Genomic DNA, 26,599 nt, shown 5'->3' with positions numbered 1-26,599 from the left:
TTTGGGTGTGAGGCTGGCAGATTACTAAAAACGTGTTAAAGCAATTGCGTAATTAACTTAACAACATTTATTTCTTATATAGCCCATGGTCTCAATGGGCTTTGATAGGTCCTACAGTTGACACCCCCCACACTTGACCCTTCTGCACACAAGGAAAAACTCCACAAAAAAATCCTAGAAGAGAGAAAAAAGAAAGGAAGAAACCTTGGGAAGGAGTGATACAGAGAGGGACCCCCTTCCAGGGTCTGCAAGAGGTGTCAGTGCAGTCTAAAGTGTAGTATAGAGCATTACATTTACAGCATTTATCAGACGCCCTTATCCAGAGTGACTTCCAATCAGTAGTTACAGGGACACAGGGTTAAGTGTCTTGCTCAGGGACACAATGGTAGTAAGTGGGATTCGAACCGGGGTCTTCTGGTTCATAGGCGAGTGTGTTACCCACTAGGTTACTACCACCCAGTGGTGAAATGAACCAGAGGGTCACCACATCTGTCCATGGTTGGAGGAACTGGACAGTGCCGAGTAGGTTTTAGTCCAGTGCCATGGTGTACATTGCATGTCCATTATAATGCTACTGGTCCATTAGAAGATCCCTGAAGCTTTAGCCGTTACGGTGGTGGTTGCTGTGGTGACCCTCTGGTTCATTTCATGCTAAGTCATCTTGTTATCAGTTCAAGCAGCACTGTAATCAGAAGGTTGCTGGTTCGAATCCCGATACGCAAAGGTGCAACTGAGCAAAGCACCGTCCCCACACACTGCTCCCCGGGCGCCTGTCATGGGTCCTCACTGCTCACGAAGGATGATGGTTAAAAGCAGAGGACAGATTTCGTTGTGTCACCGTGTGCTGTGCTGCAGTGTATCACAATGATAATCACTTCACTTTCAACTTGTTTGTTCAACACGCTACTCTGGCTAGTGGTAGAGGAGGGTGAAGCGGTGGCTGTGGTCATGCACGTGACTCCTGCTGCTTTTGCAGCGCTCGTTGGAAAGTGGCAGTGTGATCCACGCTACTTCAGAGCTTTCGAAAGCTCACCACAACACCGACATGGTGCAAACATCTGATTTAGGATACATTCATTAAAGAGCCTTTGTATTTAGGACCCATAAACATTTCAGTTCTTTGATGTGGGTGCTACTTGTCCTACTTATACTGTGAAACCTGTCCAACATCTAGAGTTTTCAATCCGTTAGTTAAGCATTTATAAGCGACTGGTTGGTCTATGAGACTGCAGACCGCATATGCCAAAGTCTGATGCCACAAGAACATAGTGACACGATTATTAATCCCCTCCACCACAAAGAGTTGTAAAATAAAACATTATACCATTTCAGACAGTGATTCTTAAATTCAATCACAAAAAAACAACAAGTACATTTGCAGAGAGCCTTTTTCGAAGTACAATATATGTCAGGAATGTTCCAGGCGGACACTGGGTGGGTATTTTGGGCTACTGGATCACTATATCCAGCAGTGACACTGATGCTTGTAAAAATCTTGACAGCGCTGTGTGCCTCATACACTCCGACCAACAGAAAAATCACCTAGATGATTTAAATATCCCTTACTTACCATGGTCTCCAATTAGGTCTAAGAAGAAAAAAAAGATTGAGCTGCTGCTTTGTCCTTTTTCCATAGGCAATGATCACTACATATACATATACAGTACTTACATGACATTACAGATAATGATGAAGGAATGGGTTCTGATGAGCTGCAATTCCTTTTTAGTCAAAAACTGAGTCATACATCATTAAAAAATAATTTTGTATATTTATTGATACGTACAGTACTAGCCATGAACTTAAATTACACCTTTCTTACACGCAAAAAAAAATATGAGTGCACAAGAAAAAAGCAAGATCACAACCATGGGATCGTTCTCTTCTCAAAACCCACTGCAACTCTGTGTATTTGCTGAGTACACCAGAATCAGTTTAATAAGGTGCTTATTAACTTTACTTGTACCTTTGGGGGATAAAAATGATTGGGGAGTGATAATAGCCCCCCAAAAAACTCAAGCAAACTCGACTGAGACCTAATGGGTGCAGATGGATCAGAATCTGATTTTTCCATCCTTTTTCCCTGCCCAAACAATAACGTGAAAATGTGTATATGGTTGCTTATTCTATTGCTTGCAGAAACAGTTTGGAGGTCACAAGATTAAAAAGAAGAAGAAACAAGAAAGAGTTTAGATTTCCCCATTAAATACTCCTGAAATAAACAAGCACATAAATAAATAAGTGAAAAGTGTTCTGATGTGAAGAATACATTGTCCAGACTGCAATGAGCTACTAATCCTCTTGTCTATAAAGGAGTCTGACCGGGGTGTCTTCGCTCATTTGCTAGGGATTTATTGGGCTATTCTGATTTTTTTTGAAAATCTGTATTTTGGTGCGTTTGAATTCCGTAATTCACAGTATTTATTACACCAAATTTAATCTGACTGAGGGTCTGAAAGGATATCTAATTTTCTCAGAACTGCAGACTCCTGCACACTACTCCGATTGATCAACATCGCTGCCAAATGGGCCTATTGCACTGCGGGACCACACATTATGAACAGTCAAATTCAACCAGATGACATTTGAATTAATGCTACTGAATGCTTTAATAAAAATGTATATAATATTCCACTCACTATAACATTTGTCATCATGTATAAATATCGAGTCTCTTTGTGAAGTCCACAAGCCGTAAAGAACACTATTTTAAATAGATTCTGAGTTGAGTTTTGGATATAAGGATTCAAAAAACATGAAGTGGGTGGTTGTTACCTCTACAAACTTTTGCTTGTTTATCATTGATCATTTAGAAATAATTGGAATGCAATATTCAAGGTTAAATGCCATAAGCAACGTCAATCGGGCACAATGTAAAATCTCTTGGGAGGATATATATTTTAAAACGATACGGCAACTTCCATAATTCCTCCAAAACAACGAAGACTTACTTTGTACTTACATTAGTTTGCTTACGTATGGCCATTCGTATTCATTCAGAACAGTCAATTGTTACACTCTTTCATCAGACAATCAGTAAAAACAGATATATCCCTAATTCAGGGTTCACACACATTTTTACAAAAAGCCTTTTCAATTACTCTAAGGCAAATTTTCATGACCAAGAATTCTCTGAAATGTCTGTGCAAATTTGGGGAAAAAAAAGTCAAATTTACCAAAATATTGTTAAACTGAAATTATGCCTGAGCCTGAGTGAAATGGCCCCATCAGGTTCCTCTTCTAATTTGTAAGAGGTGCTGGAATTTGGAAGCAACGCATGCATTACCACATGACGTGGTTCCCTGCGTAAAGTTACTTTAGGCCTGTGCTTGTTGTTAACGTTTTAGTTGTAAATGTAGAAAAACAGTCTAATGGGAACCATCTACGTTCATTATACATTCATGTGTTTCAATGATATTTCCATAACTTTACAACTTTACTGGAAAATTCTCTTTTCAAATTCCATGACTTTTCCAGGTTTGTAATGACTGTAAGAACCCTGCAGATTATTCAATTATGGAAGAATGCTAACAAAAGATGGCATTTTGGTAATATTGCAAAAACGTACTTAAGTATTTTCTGCATTATCCACAATGTTCCATTTTCAACGAATCTTCATGCATTGATACTGGACACCAGCATATCAGTCGATAAGCTATCACTGGAGGAAGAATCAAGATATACTACCATATCGATTTATTGTCCCACCCCTACTAAATAGTGTTCCTCCAAACTTGGAGAAGGGGACGCAGAGCCCATGGCCGTATGTCTGATACAGCAGGCGTAATGACAGCACTAGATCTGTCCCAGGGATCCTGTATTTCACTGCCACCGCTTGAGTATTTATAATCACGGCGAAATGGGCACAGAAAATATATTTTCTAAGGTGCGGTGCTGATAAGGGCAACATCTGGTTAAATATTGCCCTCTCTGGGAGGCACACGCCATGTAGTCACATACTCTCTCTCAGCAAATTAAGATTAGCTTCAGACGCAACTCTTTCACACAGTCATACCAATTCTGTTCGCCCCACGGAGCCCTTCTTGGTCTGTTTTTCTCTTTTGAGAAAGTTCAAATAATATTCTGCGTCATGCAGATTACAGAAGACTATTTTCATTAAAGACTATAATGCATCTGTTTTATACACCTTACACAAATTACAAAACCGCAGGCCAAGTGTCATAACAGCAGGTAGCATGTAAACATTTTCTGTTTTCCTCATTTTACCTTGTAGGTGCTAGACTGAGATCCTAATGAAGTCCTGGTTTTAAAGTTTTAAGTCTTGTATGCTAAATTGATGTGCAAAAACTACATGAAAAAAGAGTGGAATAATGACGCTCGTGTCAGATAGTTTTTCAAGCCTAAAAGAAGCTTTATCACTCAGCTGCATTATTTACTCATGTGATATTAGAATCATTAGAATTATACAATTTAACACACTGCCACCACCAAAATAAACTCACACAACACTTTCACCCTCGTGCATCTGTGACATTTGCCCAGTTTACCGCTTACTAAATCTGCCCATGTTCTTTGTGCACATTTGACATTTTACACATGCTTTGTCTCGTCTTTTCTTGTCTTGTCTGTCTTTTTTTACATATCCTGAATATACCTTGAACCTGTAACAATAATCTCCACACCCCATTTCCACAAGAATCATAAGTCCCTTTGTTGTCCCTTGTTCAGTGTACAAAGATTTTTTTAGCGATTTTTTTAGGTATTTGACTTTAGTGTGATTTTTAATTTTGTGTACATGTAATTGTTTAATATTTTCATAAATAGACTCTGGGGATCTGTTTGAAATGGTATTGTATACTGAATATATTTTTGTATTGATAATAAACTTCTCTTGACCTTGAACTCTATTAAATGGCAAGGTTTAAAATTGTAAATATTGGTAAATATTAATGCAAACAGGCGCATGTGGACATGCAGCGCTTATGAAAATGTTTACTTGACCTGAATGGTCATTCATCCATCTAAACAGTAAAAGTAATGGACTGTGGTCCCGGGACCGTTCCCTACGCCGCCACCTCTCCTCTCGGTGCTGCCGGCCTGCTGTCATCTTGCTCTCCCTTTCTGTTCCGCCGCCAGCACCCCCCGCTCTGTAGCTGATTCACAGGAACTCGGTGACAACTGCTGGCTCATACTCCCGGAGCGGAACGGGAGGGTGACTCCGAGAACATAATGCACCTGTGCTAGGGCTCCATTTGCGAGAAGGAAAAGTCATATATGAGCAGGGCAGGCTGGTGTGTTACAGTTTCTTTACACACTAAATGAAAAATTTTCACACAATTGGAGCAAAACACCACTGCAGATCTGCACAGCATTACACAAAATGTCTGCGTCACACTTTTTGCAAAACTCAACACACGCTTAAACACCTTAAACACAGTTATCGATTGGGAGGTTACTTCCTCGTCAAAACGGAGCACTGGCTTCCTAATGAACACGCATTGGTGTGGAGAAACACACGTCCTTAATTGAAGACACAGCACCGATCTTTTTTATGAAAATGGAAGGATTTAGAAGAAGAATAGCGAGAATGAGAGGAGCAGCACAAAGAGAACAGGAGGGAGGCGGAGGAAGAGACCCAGGTAGACGAAGAGGTGGAGAGGGACCTGATGAGGAAATAGCACCTGAAATACATAGAAGAAGAGGACAATGCTTTACCCACTACATTGACCACGTTACCAACCATGGACGGGAAGCCGGACCAAGAGCTCAGCCACATCTCAGCAGAAATACAGTAGCAACAGTCATTCGAACAATCCGTCAAGAAAAAAGGGTAAACTCGCTGCACAGTACAACGAAATTGCATCTTACGCTACTTGTCATCATTTTTGCTATCCTTCCCCGTGACATTTGACAGTAGGTTGCATGTATTTTTTATCTTCATATGGTTGAGGGTCGGGGACACCGAGGCAGAAGGGCTCCCATGTTCACTCAGGTGCAAGAGGCGGCTATCGTAGATGTGGTTTTGGCCAACAACTGTATCACATTGATGGAAATCCAAAGCCTGCATCATCAATGATCGGCATATTTTCAATAACATCCATTGAGTCTCTCTGACAACATTAGAATCAGAATCAGAAAACTTTATTAATCCCGAAGGAAATTGCTTATGCTACAACTGCACAGACGGAAGGACATACAATGTGCATATATTTGTGCATAGAGGGACACTTATTGTGTGAGTGAGTGGCAGAGGGGAGAGGTACACATGAAGCAACTGTGTCGAGTACAATTTGACAGAAATTCAGAGAGAGTGGAACATCTGCGTCATGAGTATGTGCAAGTATGTACTGTTCACCTTACGAAACTGTCTCCTATCTAAAATTACCGCGCAATAGATCTACGCTAAATTGAACAATGTCCTATTGTCTTTCACTGTGTTTTGGAGAGCCTTGGACACTGAGGAAATCCAACATGATGATGCTGAGTCTGGATCTAATCTTGCAAAGACTAGAAGCAGAGGGCAGCGAGGGGGTAACATCACTCTTTGCCCTGCCACTACCCAAACTGGGGTCCTCCACCGCCATGCACATCTGGGACCCTACAACACCGATCTTATTCTTGCATTTCTTGACAGTTTACATAACATCATCACAGTGTCACACCAAGGGGACCGGATGCAGCACGTTGTCGTTTGGGGCAACGTATCTTTCCACAGATCTGCTCTGGTCCAAGATCGGTTCCGTCGGCACCCTCCATTTGCAGTACTACACCTTCCACCATACTCCCCCCTTCCTTAACCCAATAGAGGAGTTTTATTTTGCATGGCGATGGAAGGTATATGACCGGGCCATGGAGCAGGCCTGTGACATTATCAACGAAGCTTCTGTGCCTTGCTTATGAAGACCGTGATGAAATATTATGGCCTGTTCCAGCCAGACTTAAGAGATGGTTAGAGTTACAGTATTGTTGGTATTGTTGTTGTTGTTGCTCTATATTTCTGAATAAAATTTTAATTCAATTATGGATTGAAACTGTGTGCGATCGTTGACAGGCTTTGTGAGTCACACAAGAACAAAATGTTATTTTTATGAATGTGTCTATGGTTTTCACAGAATTGTGCAAGGAGTCTCGGGTGTTCTGCAAAATGGGTGTGGTGTATGGTTAGTTGTGTGAGGTGTTTGTACCTCAATCACCGGGTTAATGCATACTAATGTTGTAATGGCACGCAGTGTGTGTGAATGCGTTGGACGTGCAATAGCTCATAATTTCAGGATGCGAGAATGTGTGTGAAAGCTGTACTTCACTTTAGTGTTAGTTGAAATTTGCGCACTAAATGGTGAGGTTGCTTGTGTAAAATTTGTATGCAGGTGGATGTTCTGAGTGAGTGTGTGTGTGTGTGTGTGTGTGTGTGTGCATTTGGGAAGAAAAGGCTCAAGTCTGTGAAGAAATTTGACTCCCTGATGCTACATTAATATTCTCACTGCCTCTTTCTCCACCCCCTCCTCGCTCTGACCTGTTTCTATCGCTACTCGATCTCCCCCTTTACTCCCTCTTTCATTCTTACCTAATTCTACAACCTTGTATCCTCCCCCGTATCTAAAACAAATGCAAATACGTGCCTTAATATAGTTGAGCCTCCTCGTAAATTTACACATAAACCCATAAAAAAATTAATCTGACACCCAAGTCCAATCAGTGTAAATAATACAGTTCTGCGGATTACGTCAAATGAAGCGGCAATCATCGTCAACGCGCACCGTCAACGCGCACGCAAATGCTCCGATGCACACCCGCTGGCACACATGCAACACACCCCTGGTCCGTACCACCCACGCACAGCGCCGCAGTTACGCAGTCACCTCCTCCTCCTCCTCCTCCTCCACCTGGAATTCCCACTGACTAAATACAAGCCAGCAAGAGAACAGCACCAGAAGGTGGATAAAAGTGTCCTTGTAAATAAATATATTCATATTACGTCTATTTCGGCCAACACAGTCCACATTTACATTCGTGTTTAGAAGTACATCCACACTTGTGTGCACTTCAGTCCAAAGTGTCTGACCTTTTGGCAACAAAAAACACGCAAATTTAGTGCCTTCAATGCTTCAATGTCACGTCTACTGCCATGTCATATTTGCTGAAGACCAGTGGAACATCACTAACAACCTCAATCGCTGTAGTAATTCCAGACCATTTTCAGTAAACGAGACGCGAGTCAACATGATAGTGAAGCACGTCGGTAGTAATATGGTGACCACTTGGCACGTATTGTGCTGAGGGCTGGAAATAAGGTTTAATGCATTTTTCTGTTTTGGTGAGGACAAATGTCCGCATTTAGGATATAAACATGAAACCTAAAGTCATGCCAACACTGTCTGTTTCCATCGCTCCATGTCCTACACGGAGACAGAGGGAGAGAACACATGTGGAAATTGATATTCCGCACACCCACACACAATGTGGTGAGGATCTGAGATCAGGGCTCTGTGTCTCCTGGTCTACACACTGCAGGGCTCTGCACCATCATTAGATGTTTTCTCACACACACACACACACGCACACAAACAATGATACCTCATAAGAACCAAAATCCCCGACCACACTCACACACCCGGAAACACGCACGAAGATAATTAGCATCCGTGTTGAGATCCTGCACCAGGAACACCGGTGACGGGCAACAAACACACATACACACCCCATGACATCAAAAACGGAAATAAATGCAACAGACTAATCAAGACGATGTGGCAGAAAACAAAGAGAAGGTGTGTGACATGAAAATGTTGACAGTGAGAATGCAGGGAGAAAGAAATGCACATCAAACCATGGGCACGCATGTGACTGCCTGCTCATGTTTAAATCATCTCGAAATTTACACATCAAGGGGACGATGAATTCCAAACAGATTCTTGATACAGACCGACATGAGAGCAGATTAAATAATAAGGCTGAGCGAGGGCAGCCCATAATGCCCATCATCTACATATACAGCATTCATCCATCACCGCATGCCTCAGGCATGAGATAGGAGTGACCTCTGTCCAGCATCTCACGTGCCCTGTGGGCTTGTTCTCTCCCAGCAATACACTAGTAAAGAGCAAGTCAAGGTTCTTCTCATCAGGGGTGTTTGGTATGCATCTCTACAGTTCTGTACCATTCATCAGCAAGAATGAAACAAGGTTGAACGATCTGTAGACCTCTAGAATTATGGTGGGTGCACAGGTATGAGCAGGAACCAAGAGTGACTACTCTGTAACTCTGTAAGCATCTAATAATGCATCTCCTCTGTGTACTGTGTTCCAAAGCCAGGAGTTGCTAAGCTCTAGTAGTGGGGGGAAAAAATCGTTCCAGATCATGATATCCAATCAATCATCCAAATGCATCCTTATTCTAGTTCAACGTGTAAACAACAAACGGTCGACTCTTAACAAACTGCCTTCGTATGAACATCACAAGCATTAGTCATTCACTATAGCAGAAGGACACTTTTTTCAGATCTCCTAGAGCCAGTGGGCATCAAGTGAAGAGGTCATGTTCTGGATGTGATGAGTCCTTGGAGACATTTGTGGCCCATCATATACACAGTGTTTTGCATTGCTTCTTCAGCAGCTCAGTAATCGTGATGCTTTTGTGATATTTGAATGATTCTCTGAAAAGCCTTCTTGTCAGCTACAAAGCAACATGAATTCCGTACAGAGACGCCATGGGCGAGTAGGCCAGCATCAAAAGGACACAACTAACTGCTAACGCTAGCTCAGCCCATCATGTCACGCTCACTTTAGCAATTTGCATCAAAGTCAATCTGACCACCTGGAACATTCCTCACATCCACACACGCGTCATGAAATCTGAACCCACTCCCCCCTGTGGAGTTAACCTTGAGTCTGAGATCCGAGTGGAATTCGGCTTATTTCCAGTAGGGCTGCAACTAACAATTATTTTAATAATCGATTAATATGTTTTTTTGTTTTTTTTTTAATCGTTGCTTTTGCATATTTTCGCGCAGATTTCTCTGCCTTCGCCATGTATCTGTCCTCTACCTCCGCTTGTTTTTTTTGTCTATGAGGCGCCAAATTCTGCTAGTATCTGTGCGCAAGAGAGGCCGAGTGTGTTCACTCCGCTCCGCGCTCAAATAAAGTTTTTTTTAATAATCAAACATCTCTGCGTCGCGCGACATAACGAATCGATAAGGAAATTCGTTGCCAACTCTTTTAGCAATCGATTTTTATCAATTTTTATTGATTCAATCGATTCGTTGTTGCAGCCCTAATTTCCAGTGCTGTACCATGCTTGCTGTTTGGTGTAAATAGTTTGCCTCATTTCAGGGTTGCCATTTAAAATGAGATAAGGAGCGGAAAGAAGCTACATCGTTCAATTAAAAAATGTTTACACTAAAGTGCACCGAATGCTGGAATCAGACTATCATAAGCAAAGCTCTTGTGCCGATTCTGTAAACTCTTCAGCAACTAAGGTATAGCATATTCACCACTGAGGTCGGCCAAAAAACACCACAGCACAACTAGTAACTTCAGAGTTCTGCTCGGGTTTTAATATCCTGCAGACGCAACAAAACATCAAAGATCTCCTGCTGAGCAGCAGAGGCAATTCCTCTGAAAGCAGAGCCACGCCAGATACCCAGATGCTGTGCTATTAATGTAGACACATGGATCTTAATTAAACGCCACTAATCATGTGTCACCACAGGAGTCGTTTACGGCACAAACCTGTAAAAGCTGCAGCAGACTCACTGGAGTTGTTCAGATGCAGAATGAGCCAGAATGGGCAGACAAAACACATTCACAATGCATGAATACTTTTCTGTGGAAAAAAATACATGTTTATTTATTTTTTATATGGACGTATTCATGCACTGATGAGAAAGGTCAGAGCCAGTCTGGCATCATTTCACAGTTGTCAGGAGTTTTTTGATGAAAATGGCATGCTTGAAATTGACAATCACCATAGTGGCTTCTAGTTATTTCACCAACCATTTAACACAGTGAACTCTCAACCAGCAGTTCCACTGAAAAAGTTCTACCGGAATAATCTGTAAAGTTGCTGCATTTAAAGAGTTAAATATAGGGCCCAAATCACACACGCACACATGAAGAAGAGCTGTCTATGGTGCTGACCCGTTTTTTGGATCAACAATATTTGTATTCTCTTGAATAACGCCAAAAAACAAGGTGCAAAGAGTGAAGAGGGTGGATTGCAATATAATAGATGGATCTGTCAACATTGAAGGCTGATATTTGAATATTGTAAAAGTAAAATTTTAAGGAGGCAAATGATAAAGGGCCCGTCTCCAAAAATGTCCTCTTTCTCAAGACAACCCCACAGGAACAACCTAAAAAAGCATCCCTACGCTGAGGAGAGAGCAAAATGTTCCTCGGTGAAAATGAATATCCATATCCACAGGAAGCACTTTGTGCAACCATTAGTGTTGAAGGTAGGGAAGCTGTTTCTCAGATGAGTGGTTGGGTGTTGGAATGTGATTCAAATTTTCCGTCTGGTTCCTATTTAAACGTGATTGCAGAGAACACAGAGAAACAGATCAATTTGGAGAAATATCATGTCAGGTCATGCAATTAGAATAACACGCAGACCCAGTGGACAGATGAGCCAATTACCGTGGACGGGGAGATGCAGACAGATACCTACAAATCACCAGGCAGTCCAGTCCATAATGTAATATGTATCAATGGATGTCCAGGCTCTGATAAAGCAAAAGTGTTACTCTACAATAGAGGTGTGAACCTTCACTGGTCTCACAATTCGATTCGATTACAATTATCGATGCCTTGATTATCGCTGCATCGCGATATATATCCCATTCACTTTCCACATTACTTCACATGATGATTTCAATTAAAACAGTTAAGGTCTCATTCACCCATCTGGACACTTTGATTTGCTACAATGAGCAGAAAAAAGGTTGCACACTCATCTGATGCCGGAAACCCCAGACAAATGGCTGGTTCAGATATCCGTGGCATCAGGACTGAAAGGCAACCTTTCAGGACGCTTCTTCTCGAAAAACAGTGAGTGGGGCTCAGCACAAGCGTGGCTTTCTAAACTCCCGGTATGACAATAAAGTCACATTGTAGATCCCTGGACACTCGGAGACTGATAAGATTAACTTCATGCCTCCATTTCTGCGTTGTGTGTGTGTTTCAAAAGGGCAGATGAACACTAGCCCACTTCGATTCAACTGGTTGTGTGAAAATGCATCACGGCGCACAGCGGTCAAATTTCAACAAATTTCAACCTTGGCCACAGTGCGTGCACAAGGACATCAAGTGGCGAAAAGAAAAACCTGGAGGAAGAAAACCTGGAGAAGACCATAAGCTCAGTAAGAGGAACCAATTGTCCTCTGGTCACCAGTGGATTACAGTGAAATACATCCAGAAAATCATGGCAATAAAGGTTATTGCAGTCCACTTGTGCATAATGAATCAACATGAATCAACAATAAACTCCGAGGGGTTGAAAGAAAATGTAACAGTTTATTGCAGGGAGATAAAACAAAAACATCAGTGCATACCAGTGTGGGGACACCCAGGACAAGGGGAAACCTCGGGGTTCGCGTTGGAGGACAGATCTGTAGACTCCAAATCACACGGACCTTTTATAGGGGAGCGGATGATACCCAGGGAAGGGGGAGCGTGTTGTGGGGGGGTGGAGTCGGTGCGGACGTGACAGCCGTACATAGACTTGAATCAACTCAAAAAAGTGAATGCAAGGATTACTGACAAGTTATTGAAATATGGGTTTATGAATTGGATATATGGTGCTTAATTATCTGCATTAGGTCAGCAATGTCCTACAACCTGTAGTATTTCAATTACTGAGGCGGTGATGTAAACGTTTTTGCCAATTGCCAGGTTTATCTGCGTCTTTCGGAGCACAATAACCGCTAATAACAGTAATAGTAAACATAATCACAATCACAATAATAAATAGTCATGACATCTGATGCTAAAGATTTTGAGCCTGTCTAATTATGACGCACAGGGATTCTCCCATATAAGAAGATTAAAAATTCCGAGTTGAGAAAAGCCCTTGAAGTCAGATTGGAGTCCATGTAATTCTGTTACTTGTGTCCCCGGGTCTGCAGTGTCCTTTCATCATCGCTTCTCTGAGCAGGAGAGCTGGCTTTCATTTACTGCCTTCCTGTCCATACCACTTCAAACTCTTTTTTTCACGTTCCCAGCAGATATTACCGTAGAGTAGGAAACGGGACCTGTATGCCAATAGCGATTTACATACTGCTGGACATTTGAAGTTAGCATATGGTTACCAAGAAGGAGGTCAAATGGTGTTGAGTGGCGAAACTCTGCGGACAGATTTCTATTTCCCTCAGATGAACTCATTACTGAAACGTCTGCCAAAGGGTCCAAGAACTTCTCATAATTACAGCTTTAATAGGCAAATTCTCAATTATGACAGAATACCTAATTATTACATCCATATTCAAAATTGTCTGCCTTGACGAATAGGGTATAACGTTCCAATCGACTGAGCTCTGGGGAGAGTCAATGCCATTCAACACTTTTATTAAAGTCAAATACTAGAGGGTATCAGAGAGAAGATAACTCCTGCCCATGGACACAGAGGTGCTGCATGAGACAAAACCTCAGCATCATTGTCAAATAGATACAGTTGCTCTTATTAACAAATTAGTGTTAACCCTGTCGTTTAAACGTATTTTTCCACACTGCTTCTACAAGGAGTTCTTCAAAGTCCCCTTAGTTGGGAGGGGTTTTTCCTGGACATCCCAGAGATGCTTGATCAGATGGATTCCTGGATGTCAAGTCAGTTGTATGGTATATTTTCAGGCTCAATAAAGCCTCTACCTTCAGTGAATCCATTGTCAAGGAGAACAAAGTTTGGGTGTGTTGTCAAAGGAACATCTATGAGGACCCAAGGTTTATCAGCAGAACGTGGTCCAAATCATCACACCTCCATCACATGTCTTCTTCCTGTAGAGCATCCTGGTGCTGTAACACGCTGTAACCTTTTCATATTATATAAATAATTCAATATAAAAAACCCAAAGAAAACAAGAACATTACTCAAACCATGAGACTTAAAACAAAATGACAAAATTATAAGGTGCGAGGCACTAGCGGCCGCAGGCGACTCGTTCCACTCAATCTATTTTCACTGGGTCACACAACATTATCAGGTTTAAAAATAAACACACCGGGGAAAAAATCCATAATTTCTCCAGTGTGTACTGAGATAAACACCCATGCACACACACACAAATTGCAGCCATGATTATGTCAGACACAGCAATTCGTTTTTAAGAGCATATTCTTGGATTATTATGAGCATATATCTTTTTGAATCAATTGAAATAAATATAATAAAGGTTGTCTGTGTAAACGTTGTTAACTGGATCATTTAGTTGCAATAATCAGTCCTTTCCTGGCATTGTCGTACGCTATAACACTGAGATACACCTCACACTGAGAAGCAGATACAAGACAGCTTCTAAACTGCACAAGAGCATTTGCATTCTAATCGCTGAGTCTAAAATTGGTTCTACCTGTCTGGATCCCAGCCCATCTCTACTGGGTCTGGAAAGCCAAGCAGACTGTATAACCTTGGAGCGGATGGAATACTAATAGCCTTTGATGGGCCTGTGAGGAGGCCGTGTGTGGAGGAGGTGCGTTCTGTTACTGTAACAAAACAAAGATTAGATCTCTCAACGCCTCTCTGTAGTGCCCTTGAAGGAACACTACACTACCCACAATGCTCTTTTCGGTTGATAAGGAGAAGCAGGAAAGAGGTGCAGCAATTCGATCCTGGAGAAGAACATTGTGGTAGCCGTGGTAACCGCACACAAAGCACCCCTGACGGGTTTCCTGATTAGGTCTCCGTGCCAACAGCCACCCCTTGGGAGCCCGTCCAATGCACTTGAGGACTTGTCATTAGTCCACGGCTGAGCTGTAGACTAAACATGGGGCTTGACATGTCACATGTCAGAGAGCACCAGGGATGGAAAGTTGGCTTGGTCATGATTACTTGTACATTAATGCATAAACTAAGCAGCAGGCATGTAAAGTGGCATGTTTTTAGAACATTTTGGAAACCATAAATGCAATAGTCTGGTGTGAATAGTGATTAGAAGGTACAAAATGACCTTCCTTTCTTTTCAGCATTTTAGGCAAGCTATTTATGATATTATTGTTTCCTAGAGCTTATGTCGCAGCCCCTAAAACATTGAACACCTTACTGGTAGAGGAAGGAATTCATTTGAATGACTACCAGCAAATTCTGGACAAATGGATGAAAATCCCTAAAGGAAAAATGGACGTTACGCGGTTTACCTTAGCTAGTTACAGAAAGTGTTTTACCAGATGTAATACTTGCCAAAAGGGGTGACCAAACGTCAAACTCACAAAGGTTCTTATATGTTTTAGTATTTTATTCCTGTAAATGTAACCTTGTTCATAGGCATAAACCCTCTTAAAGGGAATTTTTTTTCAAATGAACCCTCTTGAAAACCCAGGAACCCATTGGTTTCAGGTTTATTAGGTATTTGCTTACACTTCAGGTGAATCAGAATAAAAAAAAAACGGTGAAATTCGTAGGGAACGTTTTTTGCTCTCAAACACTAAATGGCATGTTATAAATCGGTTCTGCAGCATGTCCGAGATTTCCTTCTGATTTGCTTCTTGTTTTCATTGAGCTTTAGGGGCAGGGCTGTGAGGAAATGTACGATATTCTCAGGGTAAAACATGGTGTTAGCTTTTCAGCCAGATGCCACAGAGCAGCCAATATATCTAAAGCAGGGAAAATATAATGTAAACAGGCCGTAGCGCTTCAGGAATCCGCACCATCGGCAGCTCGTCCAAATTGCATTCATTCCGTAAACATACACGACTAAGACAAAAAATGGGTGCTTAGCCCGTCAACCGTGTCCTCTGGGTGTCAGCGGGTTAATGATCTACACACTGGATTAAATGATCACAGCCAGTACCATGCAGGCTGTGTAATTTAAGTCATATGACAGCAACCCCGGCCTTTAATAAGCCTTTTGATCAACACGCCACCCAACAAAGCACTAATCCTCACCCACAGCGCTACAGCCCCCGGTAAATAAATACACCACAGCTTTGCTTGATGAATTCAGTCGCACAAAAGATAGACTTCTCGCAACTCTCTAGATGATGCACTTTTACAGAACTCTTTGAAAGGTTATAGCGGCATGATTTATTGAATATATTTTGGATGTCAGTGGCTCTTAGTGGCCGGTTAGACGGGAATGGAAATAAATGGACTGTTTACCTGTCTGTGTCTGGCTGTAGTACGTACTGGGGCTTACACAAATCCTGCCAACGTCTGATCCAGTGAGATATCGCTGTAGGATTATGCGGGCAAAGCCCTCATTAAATAATTACGTGTTTGTAAAGGTTATGTGATTTCATACACGTACTGCATATCCTTTCGGTTCCGAGCAAATCCTCTTTTCCGTTCCGAGACGGTGGCTGAGCACGGCTGAAATGCTACTGTCTGTAAAATTCTCGCAAGCCATTTTGATGTGCATTGAATGAGAAGAAGCATACTGAATGGCCGTGAATATGATTGCATTTGTATGCAAAATCGGTGACTCTGTTCTGGCGGCCGGGCTGACTGCCTCGCATGTAATCGGCTGGCAAATTCGCTGGTGCCTCTTGAGTTCAGCGGCGTTCTGTAGTTTAGCGTAGCTTAGCCTAGCGCAGGCGCTACTGTCTCTGTGCACTGGTCCACACGGATGCACCCGCGCGTCCCCTTTAGCATAGGTCACTTCCCATGAGTATCAGCTCTCCGCGACTCAGAGAGGGCTGCCAGATCTGCCAAATAACTTTCATCTCTGACGAGGGGACAATTTTCACTCATTCTGGACTTCTCTCCGAGTTACTTTTCATTTCGTAGGCGTCCAACGATGCGGGAGGTTGAGTAGTTCAAACCTGTGGTGCCATCATGAATGCGACTGGCTGGTTTCGTGGGATGTTGGGAGTAAACACTGATTTCTCAGCCAAGCAATCTGACAGCAGGACAGTGTATCAAACTCATCCTCATTGACGATGTCTTTAGATTATGCGCCGCACTAACTGAATCTCGAGAGCGGTGCATGGCTGAACTGGTGAGCTGGAAAGACTGTACTTTATTTCAGCAAAGGGTTGCATAATAACAGACACTGAAGGCAAGTTCAAGGGGGAGGAGCCAATCTGCTCAGCGGTTCGTTGTGTAATAGTAGGTTTCCCATGTTCACTACTCCGAGATAATAAATCAATAATTCGTCATTTGTCATTAGAGATAAGCAAATTTCATATTATTAAATTAATTAAATATTAATTAAATGCAGTGAGGAAGTTTACTGCTTGATGAACCTGTGCCTCAAATATATGACGACAATGTAAGGTAAAGGCGTTTGGCATTTCATTCGTCCCGTTTTGAATGTAACACATGGCATGTCCTGGTTATTAAGAAATCTTATGGACTGAGCAAAATGTCCCTCCTGAGTCTCTCTGCCTGGCCACAATACTCTGGAGCAGGCAGGTAGAGGCAGAATGAACTCAGAACAGCGGACTGAGATATTTTACAACCTTTTGTAAAAAAAAAATATATATATATATATATATATATATACTTTTTTTTTTTTTTTTTTCTCCCTGTGTTATAATCCTCCCCGGTCTGGTGGAGCATCGCATTACATCTTCAGCCGGACTCAGCCTGCTGATTGCTTTCTACCCATTATCTCGGGGCTCCCTCCACACAGGCCTGAACTTCCCATTCCTCCACCGCCGAGCGGCCGCTGCGTTTAACGAGGTGCTGGAGGAAGTCTTCAGCCCCGCTGCACATTGATCACCGCGCTCCCCGTGCCTCCGTCTCTCTGGGAAGCCATTTGTCAAGGTGATAATTTGTTTTGCAGCGCACAAGGTTGTCCACCAAGAAATAAGGGCTTTTCTGTCTTTCTTCAGGCTGTTTAATTTTGATTCCTGACACCTTACTTGTGGAGCACAAATTAAGGCCACAACCCCTGACGTGGTTTGTTTTTATTATTTCAAACCTATCGATTAAGTACGGCAGAAATGTAATCGGAACCCTCATTGTCTTGATCGGTGATGTGCACGAGAACATTCTGAGAGGTGTGCAAAAGCCCCATTTGTTTGGATGGTGTTGACACACTCTGACCAATTAGAGGGCCTCACTCTGACTCGCACAGGCCACACAGGCCTAATGCACAGTTCCAGTGGGGAGATGACAAGCACCCATCAAAACGTTTCAAATATAACCCGGGTCAGCTGACCACAGTGCTGTACAAGGCCGGAAAAACATACCTGTGCACGGGAATTTTGGAAAGGCTGAATGTATCCGGCCTCAATTTGCTGTGCGTTTGGGTGTGAACTGTTGAATCTTTCTGCCAATTTCATCATCGTCTCCTACCGAGGGGCTCACATTAGGCGCGAGAGTCACCCTGCTTCACAATACTACTGAAACGGAAGGAAAATCCCCCAATTACATTTTCAAAAGTAGTGCTGATTATATAAAAAGCACAAATGTCAACCAGATGTTGACTTACCACCTAATCTTTGTCCTCTGTTTTATTCCACAGAACACCAGTTAGACCAGGATTTTCACATGTGACAAATTCATAAATCTGAGCACGCAACGCAGTATTCACTTATTACCACTCACAGCAGGCCACGCACCTTAGTTGTCTTTGCACTGAACTGTCCTTACTGTCTGCGTGACCGCCTCCTCCATGTTTACATGTTTATAAGGCGTGTAAAGTCTGCTTTGTCTACAATGGGTGTACTATGATTGCTTTATCTTTTTTTTTTTGTTATTTTATTCTATTTTATTTCTATTTTTATGTTTAAACTGCTGTAATCTGTAAATCGATCAATCGAGCTATCTAATTGCTCCAGTGAAAAAACAGGACAAGGGACAAAGTGGGACACCTGGACCCGACCTCACATCTGGCCGTGTCTTTCTCTAGACATTTTCTTTTAGCCACATTTTTTTTTCCAGAGGTGAGGCGTTAAAATGTAATAAAATCGACCTGCATTTCTAACACCCCCCTCTCTCCCCCTCACACCTCATTACAAACCTCGCAGCCTTCTTTTGCAGACGCCCCCTACACTCCCACCTTCAACCCAGCCTGCGAGGACCTGTAGAGTCGCTCTAGCTGTCACCAGTCACGGCTGGATTTTTTCCCCCCTCATTCATCTGGGTCCAACTGCTCAGCTGGGGGAGGGTTCACCTCTCAGAGAGCCTGGTCCTCCGGCCTGGCCAGTCACCCATCCCCAGCCGCCCGCTAGGTACTGCCGCTGTTCTGCTGCCTCCAAGATGGAGGAGAGCTTTCTCCATTATGCACCTTCGGGCCTCTCTGTGGGGCGGAGTGCGGGCTGGAGTGATGGAGTGTCCTGGGGCCACACTGGGCCCCGTCTCATATCTGTATTCCAGCTGAAGGGGAGAAAGAACCTCAGCGGGCTTGTCTGCTACCTGCTAACTGGGTCAATTTCTGCATTATTTTGCAGGGGTTTGTGGGTGTGTGGGTGGAGAGGGAGCTCCAGAACAGAGTTCGTGGAAGACACACACACACACACACACACACACACACACACACAGTGATGTACACTTTCTACTTCACACACCCTCACAGACAGCACTATACTCACTCAAAGAGCTCAACTACGATCTTCTGTTCGTTCCCGCGTGTTGGTGTGCGCACGCGCGCAAATGAATAATTGACGGTGATAGATGGCGTCGGCCACGCGACGTGACGCGCTCGGAGGAAGCCGCACATCTGCGCGCGCGCCCGCGGCCTCGGAGACGCTCGCGGCGTGATAACGAGACGCGGGCACGGCGCTAACGAGCGTCACCCACGCCGGCGCGCTTTACCTCGCCGCCACCGCCCCCTGCGCGGGTAATAAAACCTCAAACTCCCATCAATCACAGGAAGTTGACATGACGGGCGGCGGGACGTGGGGGAGGGGGGGGGGGTATACCGGGCGCCCGGTGTGCCGCGTGGGCGGCGTCCGGGGTGCCAGGTGGTGAGGATGAAGAAATGACATAAATAATTTACACCGAAGCGCAAGAAGGTGAAGAGGCAAGGCTGCGCGACATCAAAATGGAAGACAAGGGAAGACGGCGTGATGAAGAGATAACAAAGAGGACAAAAAAAAACTGATGATAATACTAATCAAACGTCACACTAGATTTCACATCTCTACAGTACTCAGACAGATTTTCTCATTTAAAGCCCTTACAGCTATAATACGAGAAAGAGACCCAGCAAGAGTTCTTTTTTACATAAATATCAAAGACAAAAAAAAAAAAAACTTTGAAGGGACGTGTCACGTGACGCTCGACTACCATTCCCTGCGTTATTTTACGATGCCCACACCGGTCTCCGGTCTCCGGTACTTACTGGATGTTGGAGCTGTTCCAGTAAACAGCGTGCCGGTTGTTGGCCAGCGCCAGCTGCTGCAAGTTCGCCCAAGCCAGCGCCACGATCCAGAGAGCCGCCAGAGCCATAATCCCGGCGTCCCCCCGTCCGGATAAAAGCGACCTGTTCCGGTTATTTCTCTGTCTTTTTTTTTTTATTTTACAACATGTCGACAGCAGCGCAAAAGAAAATTAAAAGAGCACGACGGTGTCCGGGATGCGTGTGCGCGTTGGCGAGGCTGCGGGCGGCTACGCGTTCCGGAGCTCCGGTCCCATATCCGTCGCTCTCATCCCGGCATCGTCCACTTCACCCGTCCGGTGTATCGGCCAGCTGTGAACGGGACGAGCTGGACGGTACGACGCCGAGTGTTCATTAAAATAAAATTAAAAAAAAACAGAAAACGCCGTCTCCCGCCGTCCCAGAGCGCTACGAATGACCAAGACGTGTTTTGCCCGTATCCATTCCTGTCAGAACTGACCTCCTTTCTGCTTAATGTTAGTTTAGTTGGACGGGAGCGTTGAAAAAAGTCCCTCTTCTCCTCCTTCTTCTCTTTCTTCTCCTTCTTCTCTTTCTTCTCCACCTTCTTCTCCTCCTTCTCCTCCTTCTCCTCCTTCTTCTTCTTCTCCTCAGCAGCAGCAGCCGCGCGCCGCGCGCTCCCGCCTTCCCGAATGCGCGGGATTTTCTTCTCTTCTTCTCTTCTAACGCAAAAAAGCCGCCGGCTTAAACAGTGCTGTTTTTTTTATTATTATTATTATTTTATTTTATCAGCACGAGCACAGCGCGACAATGCAATGTTACACAGCGAAAACCAAGAATATTCAACTAATAATCAATAACTGGTGCGAAGTGAAAAGGTCTGCTGCGTTCGGCACAGCGCCTCATGCAGAACCTTACAAAGCGGCTCCGAGGTTTCTACACTCGGGTACTGTAACACGAGGACAGCCTCATGGACACTGAAGCAACATAAAACCCAAAGGCTGCTTGGTGAGAAGCTCATTAGCATGAGTGAATGGTAAGAAAGTGTTCGGCGTGAACCTTCAAGACTGCTGCCAACCCATCCTGTCTTAAGGTCGTCGAGAGCAGCCTGGAGTGTGAAATGCTGGTGACAGTAATAAAAATAAAAATTAAAAAAATTACCTTGTGGGTAACACACTCGCCTATGAACCAGAAGACCCGGGTTCAAATCCCACTTACTACCATTGTGTCCCTGAGCAAGACACTTAACCCTGAGTGTCTCCAGGGGGGGACTGTCCCTGTAACAACTGAGTGTAAGTCGCTCTGGATAATGGCTTGTGATAAGATCAAACCTTTATGGGTGTCTGTATAGGTACCACTGCACGCGCAAATTAATAATTATGAAAAATGAAAAAAAGTAGTATTTCAAAGTGAAAAGTGAAGTGATTGTCACATGTGAGACACAGCAGCACAGCACACGGTGCACACAGTGAAATTTGTCCTCTGCATTTATCCCATCACCCTGAGTGAGCAGTGGGCAGCCATGACAGGTGCTTTGCTCAGTGGCACCTTGGTGGATCGGGATTCGAATCGGCAACCTTCTGATTACGGGGCCGCTTCCTTAACCGCTAGGCCACCACTGCCCCACTTCATCAAGTTGTGTTTAATTTGATCATGAAAAGATAATTATCCATGCATTAACGCTGCCTGATTGGCCATTATTGACCTCAGTATTTGAAAAATCCTGGTCACAGATCATGTTCCACGCTCACCTTTGGGGAATGTCTGTCAGAACGGGCCTCTGGGTTACATAACTCAGTCACCAGTGTGTCGTGCCAGTTGTATACATTGTGAATACGAGAGTCACCCGTGGGATCAGAACTGGCCGGCCAGAGTAAGATATCGGCGATCACACCTTTTTTCCTGCCATTTTGTATGAGCGACAGTAGACAGGCCACAGAGTCGGCCATGTCAACTGCTTTCAAGGAGCACGTGTTCACTCGCCGTTGAGATGCTCATTACTTGCTCATCCACTGACATTAGTCCAGTTAAGCGTTCAGGTAAGGCCGAAAAAAATGCCCCAGTCCTCTGCCACCGGTTTAGTTCTAAGTTTATTTTAAACTTTATTTACAATGTACTACAAGTTGTAAAAACTTGTGCTGATGCATGTCACGTAACAAAAACATTAACCAATAATCCTGAAATAAAAAATCCTATATTGTTCTTTAAAGCGAAGGCCCCTCATCTAATTGATTTTACACAACAGAATCTCACAGTTGGCAAAACTGCCAAATCGATTGCCCATTTTGATGTCAGGCATGAATTATTATGTTTGGAAAGATGAATACAGATGGGGCAAATTTATATCTCATGCTGATTTGAGCAGAATTATACTCATACATCTACTTTTCATAATACACTGGTCTATTTTTCCATAGGGTCTATTTACAAAATATTTATATATATATAAACTTAAATCAATTTCTTAAACAATGGGGAATATTTCTTTGTCTTGTCTTACAAGTCTTCTTTCCCCTTTTCATTCATCATATTTCTATTTTTTTTCGTTAGTCATGCCACCTTTTGTGTCCCTTCTAGACATGTTGCCGTGGTTACAGCAAAAATTGGGATAAATGGAAGGGGAGACCATCCTTTTCCTTCTCGTTCTCCCTCCAGTCTCTGCTCTGGCTCCACCATGTCACCTGCTCCTGGTGTCAATCATTATTTTACAGTTTTCTCCTGCCCCTTAACCCCACTCAGGACCCCACACCTCTGTACACGTTCTCAGTCCCCTGTCTCTTAGGTATCCTGCAAACTTCTCAGTCGTTCCCTCGGTCTCAGTGCAGGAGCCAACAAAAGCAATTCTATTTCTGTTGGTGTGCAAGTCATTATGTGTGTATCACCTTGTGTGTGTGTGTGTGTGTGTGTGTGTGTGTGTGCGTGCGTGTGTGTGCATGATTAAACCTGATGCTACTGGATGGCAATGCGATGATGCATGGGTGCAGCTTGGCACTGGGACACATTAATAAAGCAAGGCTGTTTCCATTTGTTTTTCACATGGCCAATGTGATTAATTCATAAGCAGAACTGGTATGGGCACATTGATTATCCACATAATCCATTATCATCCATCTACCGCTCCGTGTCCCCAGAACCTATTTGCTTTTTAAACGCTTTCGCAGGGTCTTTCATTCACTAGAAATTTGATAATACAAAATTATATTCGCTCTGCCCTTCGCTCATATTCTCTAGCTCTGCTACCCCCCCCCCCCCCCCATCTACTTTATGTTCAGTGTCGTGTTAGTAAACTGTACTGACACCAGCATCTCACCTCCACAGGCGCCTCCCACCCCTCGCTGTCTGCCGTGTCTCCTTTACGTCTCCCCATCCTTCGCACCCCTACTGTACGACATGAATTTTCAATCACTCAGTTTACCTAACCCCACTGTGCAAAAATAAAGTGAGACAACGAGACACGACGAGCGGGGCGGGGGCACCGGAGCGAGAGGTTCGAACTCCAGGTGGGGCGCTGCAGTTTGTACCCTTGAGCGGCTACTTAACCCGATTCGCTACAGCGGCTCCCCGGCTGTACTAATGGATAATGGGATTGTGGGAAATACAGGGCCCGGATAAAGGCATCTGCCAAGCAATCAACAGCGATGTTCTGCAATGTCATGACATCGCGCGGCGATCATGGGACGTGAAGTAGGCCAGGGTGGAGGGGTTGTTGAGATAATGAAAAGAGAAAATTAAGGAAGAAGATGAAGGGGGGAAAAAACGAAAGATCAGCGGCTCTTCACATGGAGACACCGAACCAGGCAGACGGATTGTAACAGTATAGGTCACGGTATTTAATAGACCGATTGGTGCTGATTGAGGGAAGCGAGAGGAGGGTAAAAAAAAGCCAGAAAGTGGAGGATGGAGGCAGAGGGGTTGAAAATTATATTTTGACAGTCTGGAGGTGGTAGGGCAATGGGGAAGCCAAGAATAGATGCACTTTCAGTGGCATGAAATATTGAGGAGATGGAGAACAAGAGATGGAGGGATCAGCATGAATCTGATGAGAGAGAGCGAGTCCAGTTATTAGTCTGTGCGTGAGGGCGGGAGGGGGGCATGAGTGAGTGTCGAGAGTGAGCGAGAAAGGAATCGTAGAGACAACACAAAAGTCGTGTGTTCTACAGGCAGTGGATTAACGTGAACTTGGCGGAACTTCAAGAGCTGAGTCAGGGAGGTTGAACACGGCGGTGATGCTAGGTTATCATACGGCCCCAAGTCATAACAGCTGATTATCCAACTACAAAAATCAAGGCCATCATTAAATCAACACAATCTGCGCCCATGGACAAATAACGCGGTGTCATGTAATTCACCTCCATTGGGGGGAAAAAGCCCTTTCCATTTATCTCTATGCATTTGTGTCTTTTTAAAGGATTATTACACTGATAAGGCTTTTTTTCCCCCTAAGTAATAAATTACACAGAACCATAGTCTATTAGTGCTATTAGTATCCATTAGTCGTTTAGTATGGATTTGAAATATCAATAGCAATTTTGACATTTTAACATATCATTTAAATGACTGCAAAAAGTACTGGTTTAATATTATATAAACCATTTATTATTACTGTTAATAAAAAAAATAATGCTTCAGTGCAATGCATTCAGTTAACACAGATCCTTGTTTGACCATTTCCAGCAGATGGTTCAAAGGAATATAAATAGCATGGTAATACATTAATAGCATTGGAAAGTGTATTTTAAGGCAATTATGATGATTATTTGTTAATTGTTATTCTATAAAACGCAATGGAAAAAATACAAAGGTAACCTGTGGGGTCACATTGAGGGGCCGTTGCGGCCGAGTGGGTAAGGAAATGGACCCTGAATCAGAAAGTTGAGGGTTCAAATCCCAAACTGCCAAGGTGTCCCTGAGGTGCTACACACTGCTCCCCGGGCGCCTTTCACTGCTCACTATGGTGGTGGGTTAAATGCAGAGGACACATTTTTGTCACTTTCACTTGATGACTTATTGTTTCTAACCAAATTCACAAGGCAAAATTATCTTGCGGCAAAGCCTAACCTTTAACCTTTCTGAGTCTGGGACACTAGACCCGATATATCTGACTTGTTCAAATAAATAAAAATTAATGTAATACCAGGTGGGGGTCTTTTGTCCGCAGGAAGCAGAGGATCGGTTTTGCACAGCTACACAAATGCACAATCAACAAGCAGGTCGATAAAGAGTCCCACATCAGCAGTCTCTGCTGACCCTGCAACAGTCGCTCAATCGATTAGGGAAGCAATTAAGTAAGGTGCTCAATGTATCCACGGATGTCTTTTACTTTCCCACTAAGACCTACTTCTGCTTTTTTTAAAAAACTCTTTTTGTTAAAAATGGATGACTTGTGGAACAGTGTAATTGATTTTACATTTAAAGGAAACAATAATGTTGATGTTTTCTTCAATTATTAATAATTTAACCAAACATCCCAATGAATTCTCCTTAAAGAAATGTGTCCAAATCCATAACTCTGGATTTTTTTACTTCAAATATTTTTTAAAATATTTGTCCTCCTTATTACCATAATGCCATAGAGAGTACACTGTTCGTGTGAAACTGAGCAGCTGTCATGATGCATCAATTGCAGTATAATGTTCAGAATGGCCACAAGGTCAGTTGCCCACTCTGCACTAGCATTATATCTTTGTTTTATCACTGAAGATTCCTTCTGTTTTAAAAATATGATTTTTTTGTGATAATAGACATGTTAATTTTAGTGTACTGGGCTGTTCATTTAACATGTTCATTTGTATAAAAGTTAAAAAAAATGTGTATCTGTAACAAAAATTGTACTTGATCATGCTGCCGTAAAATTGGTCAAAAATTATATTAAATTGTTTCACTAATGCTTTTTTATCAAAAGCTGGTCTACTTTACTCATTAAGTTAAAAACAGTTCAAAACAATTATTAGAATCACCCCATGGGATAAAAATAATGTAAAAACCATTAAAGAACGTTAGCACAACATGGATCACTTTTATTGTGGCCTGTGGTACCTTTAAATTTGCTTCACTGGTTTACTAAATCCAGAGTGCTGTCAGGGTCCAGATTGTCTTAGGATCGAACGTCTCATGAACTTGCGGCAAACGAAATCAGCCCCACTGCCAGCCAGCAATATTCTGGCTCTGCGGCTGAATGCCTGGCCCCTCCCCTCACGTCTGCAGCTATTT

At 43.2% G+C, this 26,599-nt stretch overlaps 1 protein-coding gene across 1 annotated transcript in view; it reads right to left on the bottom strand.

The window, feature by feature from the left end:
* The window catches only part of efna3a (ephrin-A3a), a 69,205-nt gene extending 48,138 nt beyond the window's left edge, over window positions 1-21,067 (bottom strand). Inside the window, exon 1 of the mRNA XM_028963893.1 lies at window positions 20,396-21,067. Within this exon, the coding sequence (XP_028819726.1) occupies window positions 20,396-20,502 (107 nt within the window). The 5' untranslated portion in view covers window positions 20,503-21,067. The remainder of the gene's footprint in view (window positions 1-20,395) is intronic.
* Window positions 21,068-26,599: the final 5,532 nt, after the last annotated feature.

The sequence above is a fragment of the Denticeps clupeoides genome, chromosome 20, assembly GCF_900700375.1.
Source record: "Denticeps clupeoides chromosome 20, fDenClu1.1, whole genome shotgun sequence".
Classification (NCBI taxonomy): Eukaryota; Metazoa; Chordata; class Actinopteri; order Clupeiformes; family Denticipitidae; genus Denticeps; species Denticeps clupeoides.
The sequence above is the reverse complement of the archived record's forward strand: the minus strand, read 5'-3'. Positions and strand labels throughout refer to the sequence as shown.